This window comes from Capra hircus, chromosome 26 (genome assembly GCF_001704415.2).
Source record: "Capra hircus breed San Clemente chromosome 26, ASM170441v1, whole genome shotgun sequence".
Taxonomy (NCBI): domain Eukaryota; kingdom Metazoa; phylum Chordata; class Mammalia; order Artiodactyla; family Bovidae; genus Capra; species Capra hircus.
In genome coordinates this window covers 16695877-16701876 of record NC_030833.1, presented here as the reverse complement: position 1 = coordinate 16701876, position 6000 = coordinate 16695877, and the positions used below count along the sequence as shown (strand labels likewise).

General features: G+C 43.8%; 1 protein-coding gene across 1 annotated transcript in view; it reads left to right on the top strand.

Annotated features, from left to right (window-relative positions):
- FAM160B1 (family with sequence similarity 160 member B1) overlaps positions 5387 to 6000 on the top strand; it is a 38860-nt gene continuing 38246 nt past the window's right edge. Inside the window, exon 1 of the mRNA XM_018041565.1 lies at positions 5387 to 5785. Within this exon, the coding sequence (XP_017897054.1) occupies positions 5741 to 5785 (45 nt within the window). The 5' untranslated portion in view covers positions 5387 to 5740. The remainder of the gene's footprint in view (positions 5786 to 6000) is intronic.

Sequence of the window (6000 nt, the reverse complement as noted above, 5' to 3'; positions counted from 1 at the left end):
ACAGATTATACTTTGCTAAAAGTTATTATAAGATAATAGCTATAATTCCCAATGCTATACAATATATCTTTGTTGCTTATTTATTTTAGACATAGTAGCTTGTACCTCTTAATCCCACACTTCTAATTCCCCTTTCCCCGTTCCATCTCCCCCCTTTGGTTTGTCTTTATCAGGTCTGTTTCTGCAGAAAATGGCTTCTGACTTGCTCCAGTTTGGAGAAGCTGGTTGTAAGCCCATCTTGATGCGCGGTTGTCATCCTGAGACTCCGCTTTACCATCATCCTGGCCATTTCCGTCACAACTTCACACGGTGGATTTTTGTTAGCTGATTGTTTATCTTTTGTTCCTTTGGTTTACTCCCTGAGTTCCGATGGAGTACATCTTCTGAAGCTTCCTGAGAAAGACAGCAAGGTAGGAAATTTTTCAACACCTTGCACACCTGAAATGACTTATTTTACCCTCACTCTTGATTGACAGTTTCTTGGTATGGAATTCTAGATTGAAGTTGTTTTACCTGGGAATTTTGAAGGCATTGTCCCAAAGCCTTCTGACATCCCATGTTGTTGTTGAAAAGTGTCATGCCATTGAGATTTTTTATTTATTTGCACACACTTGTTTTCTTTTTTCTCTCATTGGAAGTTTCATAGGAGCTTTCTTTGAACCCACTGTTTTGAAATTTCACAATAATGTCCTCTACAGTGAGTCTATTTCCATTCATGTTCTGGTATTTAAGGGACCCTCTCAATCCAGAGACAAATGTCTTTCAAATCTATAAAATTATATCAAATTGTTAATATAGTCAATTATTTCCTCCCTCTATGCTCTCTTTCCTGGTGGCTCAGATGGTAAAGCGACTGTCTACAATGCGGGAGACCTGGGTTCAATCCCTGGGTCGGGAAGATCCCCTGGAGAAGGAAATGGCAATACACTCCAGTACTATTGCCTGGAAAATCCCATGGACAGAGGAGCCTGGTAGGCTACAGTCCATGGGGTCGCAAAGAGTCAGACACGACTGAGCGATTTCACGATTTCACTTCTGTGCTCTCCAATTATTCAGATGTTGGATCCAATGGACTAGCCTTTTAATTTAAAAAACAAATTTGCCTGCTATTTTCCATTCTTTTTTTGCTCTAGTTTATGCTTGCTAAACTTTTTTCAAGGTTATTTTCTACCCTTTTTATGTTGTTTTTAAAAAACTGCTATCTTATACTTGATTTCTAAGTGTCTCTCTTTTGTTCCCTAAATGCTGCTTTTTAAAAATAGCATAACATTCTTATTTTATATATGCAATATTAATGAGGATATTAAAATAGTTGTTTTATGGAAATTTTCTTCCCATCTTTCCCTGTCTGTTCAATGCAAGCAACTCCGTTTCTTCCAAGTTTTCTATTTGATCCTGGTTTCCCTTTGGGCTCTAACTTGAATATTGCAGGCTTTCTTAGAATTGTTGATGATCCTAGACTGTGTGTTCCTATTTAAGAGACGTGCACAAAGAATCTGACTGAAGCTCTGAGTATGTGGTCAGAGCTTGTCAACTGGGGGCTGCAATGTAAAGTTGTCTGGGTTCCCTCTGCAGGATCTTTGGATCTGTTCTCTTGGATGAAACAGATTCTCCAGAAAGGACCTTTCTATCTTCTACCTGGAGGGATCAGCCTGATGACTTTATTTTGAGCCAAGAGGAGGATGAGGGTTGGGGACATGTGTCTCAACATTCACAAGGTTTATTTTCACTTTGTCCTCCTTTTTCTTTTTTTCTTTTCTCGATATGGAGCCCCTCCCTTTCTAGGAAGAAGTCTCTCATGTTATTTCAGGGTGGGAAGGAGGCAGCCAAGCAGTCTTGTGGAATGGAGGTGCATCTATCCAATTCTAAATAAACTTTCAAGCCATCCTGTTATTTTCAGTCCCACTTTTACCTCTACCTCCAGAGGTACTTAATGTGACCATTTCTTGAGCCACTGAGAGGTTCTGTGAATGTATTAACACATCACTTTGGTTCTTGTTTTTTTTACCTTGGGATTCAGCTTTCTTATGTCAGTCATATCAGTTATGGCCTTTACAGCAAATTTCCAGTTCTCAAATTTTTACTGCTGTCTCTTAATGTATTTGTACCATTTGGATTTGTACTAAAAAAAAAAAAATCCCTCTACTGTAATTTTAGTGAAATTTGGGGATGGAATGTCCAGAAGTTTGCCAGATTTTGGAAGATGTCCTCCAACTCTATTTCTTCTTCAACTCCATTCCAATTGAGTTTCAGTTTTATAGATTTTTTTTGTGCATCCTTGCTGATTAAACTTCATTCATAAAAGAACTTAACAAATTTATTCACCCTGAGGAAGTGTAATGAATTAGAGTTTAATGTATTATCTATTTCCAAAGTGTCTTAATTTGAGCAGGGGCTAAATTTCTTATTTGCCTTAAGTCAAAGGAATAAAGAAATAAGAGTTCTAACTTTTTTTTTTTTTTGGCTGTTCTGGGTCTTCATTGCAGTGTGCAGGCTTCTCCAGTTGGCATGCCAGCTTAGTTGCCCTGCAGCATGTGGGATCTTAGCTCCTTGACCAGAGATGGGACCCCTGTCCCCTGCATTGGAAGGCAGGATTCTTAACTACTGGATCACGAGAGAACTCCCTAAAGTTCTAATTGAATAATTTCAGGCATCCATATCTAAGTGTTTTGGAGACCCAGAGAAGCCTTTGTTATGCTTTCTTAAATTATAAGCTACTCTGTTGAGGTAGGTCCAATTCTGCCCATGAATAAAGGCTTGTGATAGTGTCATTCTAGGATAAGAATAAGTAAGAGTATCTGCTCAGTTATAGTTCTATCCCACTTGCATGTTGTGGAACCTACATATCAAATAGATGAATCATCATCGTAAATACTGATATTAATCTAGAGCAAAATATACATTTTATTGTACTTACAATAAGTATTCAGAGACAGACATCTTCAAATACAAACAACTCTAAGTAGGCGTGCTTTAAATAGACCTCTTCATACAATTAGTGGTTGTGAGGTATTATGAAAATATAAAATACCATATAAATGTTTGACAATTAGGTCAGGAAAATAATTATAGTTAATAATATAACTAACCATCTTAAACTGTTGAGTAATAATAGTAATAATAAACAGCATGTACTCTTGGTTGAAGACACGATTAGCTAGAATTTGATAAGGAGCATGTTTTGATTTTCAGTGAATGACAGAATTTGCCTCCAGCATTCTGAAGGCTACTTACTGTACAGGGAATTAAGGTCAAATTCACCTGATATCCAAGGACAGAGGTAACAAAACGGGAGAAAAGAAGACAGGACTAGTAAAAGTCTCCTTAAATCTTGATTTCTGGCCCTATTATTTTGTTAAATACTACTATTACTAGTAGTGAAAAAGAGTGAAAAGTTGGCTTAAAACTCAGCATTCAGAAAACTAAGATCATGGCATCTGGTCCCATCACTTCATGGCAAATAGATGGAGAATCAGTGGAAACAGTGACAGACTTTATTTTTGGGAGGTTCCAAAATCACTGCAGATGGTGACTGCAACCATGAAATTAAAAGACGCTTACTTCTTGGAAGAAAAGTTATGACCAACCTAGACAGCATATTAAAAAGCAGAGACATTACTTTGCCAACAAAGGTCCGTCTAGTCAAGGCTATGGTTTTTTTTTTTTTTTCCTAGTAGTCGTGTATAGATGTGAGAGTTGGACTATAAAGAAAGCTGAGCACTGAAGAATTGATGCTTTTGAACTGTGGTGTTGGAGAAGACTCTTGAGAGTCCCTTAGACTGCAAGGAGATCCAACCAGTCCATCCTAAAGGAGATCAGTCCTGAATATTCATTGGAAGGACTGATGTTGAAGCTGAATCTCCAATACTTTGGCCACCTGATGTGAAGAACTGACTCATTTGAAAAGACCCTGATGTTGGAAAGATTGAAGGTGGGAGAAGGGGACAACAGAGGATGAGATGGTTGGATGGCCTCACCGACTGAATGGACATAAGTTTGAGTAAACTCCAGGAGTTGGTGATGGACAGGGAGGCCTGCTGTGCTCTGGTCCACGGGGTTGCAAAGAGTCGGACATGACTGAGCGACTGAACTAAACTGTTACTAATAATAACCACAATAACAACAAATGTTGGTGCATTGCTTACTGCAGACTGGGCAAGTTAAACTACTTTACATATATTGAAAATTTTTCATTTGACTTCATGAAGGTAGGTATTACCACCACCTCCCAGCCCCTACACCCCAACCCCCAGCCCCCCAGCGGGAATTTTACAGATGAGTAAACCAAAGCACAAAGAGGTTAAACAACTTGCTGCTGCTAAGTCACTTCAGTCATGTCTGACTCTGTGCGACCCTATAGACGGCAGCTCACCAGGCTCCCCTGTTGCTGCAGTGAGTGGCAAAACTGAGATTATAAATCTAGGCTACCCAGTTCCAGAGACTGGCCCTAAATACCATTCTGCACTGCCGCTATCTTTTCTGCCTTTCCCCTGCTCAACTAATTCAATTACAAATACATATTTTCAGCATGGGCTGTCCAGCCCTGACTCCACCCTCATCAAGAATTTAATGGTCCTTTTGATAAAATGCCAATCCTAGCAAAAACAAAGTTCTCCAGGATAAGAACATTTTCATAATTTGTATCAACCCAACCTAAACTTTACTAGTCCGAGTCGTATTTCTTCAAGGTTTGCTGAATATACTGTTGCATACTATTTTAAAGAAACCTCCATTCAAGTGCTTACATTGTAGCTCCACTTATCTGTCCTTTGCTCTTCCTAGAATCCCTTTCAATTCTTTGCCCTCACTGATGTTTCCCAGAATCAACTGATGAACTAAATAGAAAATGCTATACTGAATTCATTTTCCATCAAATGTTCCAAACTAACAACTGAATCATCTTAACCATTCGTCAATCTGGGGCTTCCTGTTTTAATGTTGAATAAATAAATAATAACAATAAGAATAATAATAAAGCTTTACGGTTAGCAAAGCCGTTTCATCTGCTTTCGTTGATTTGTTCTCATTCTTCGCATCTAAACCCACCGTTCCTGTTTGCCTTGGGAATACTGTGCTTTTTCTTGCCGGTCTTGCAAATCTGCCCTTAAAAGACGAACCTCTGAATTCCACATACATATATGGCTTCGTTTTCCTACAAAATCAGCATTTACTTCCACTGGAGAAACAAGTCGCAGTGAGAACGGTATGTTTTTTAAACGTACAGTGTGTGGGCAGGAGACTGAGGCGGCAGCGGCCAGGCCCGACTCCCGGCCCCAGGCGGGCCGCGACCTCTGGGTGCCTCTCCCGCCCCCGCGGCGTCCGGCCGCCCAGCCACAGGGTCGGCCTGGCCTGGCGGGGGCCTCCCCAGGCCGCGGCGGCGCCCCCTGCAGGCCGCGGCGGGCAGAGCGGGCGGAAGGAACCCGAGCCGAGCTGCCACCGTGTCCGAGCCAGAACCGGAGCCGGAGCCGGAGCCACCGCCGCCGGAGCGTCGCGGGGCCCAGAGTCCGCGCGGAACGCCCTCCTCGCCGCCCGCCACGTCGCCGCGCCCGCCGGAGCCGCCGCGCCGCCCTAACACACCTGAAGCGGCCGGGCCGGCCCGCCTCGGCCCTCTGCTCGTCCTCCCCGCCCCGCACCGGCCTTCACTCTGGAGCGGCCCCGGCAGCCGCAGCAGGGGCGGCGGCGGCGGATCGAGGAGCTCTCCAGGTCGTCCCGGGAGAAGCTGCTGCAGTCCCGGGACAAGATGTTCTCCAAGTTCACCTCCATCCTGCAGCACGCCGTGGAGGCGGTAAGGCCGCGGGGCTGCGGGCGCACGACAGGCCGGGGATGGCGGCGGCCTACGTTCTCCGCCGCCGGCCCCGGGCAGAGAGAGCCTGGCGGCCTCGGCCCGGCGGCCCTCGGCGTCCCCGGCCCCGCGAAGGAGCGAGGCCTGGGGCGGGCGCTGCGGGGTCGTCGGGGCACCGGGGGCCTCGGGCCTGGCTCTGAGCTGACCCCCTTCTCTCC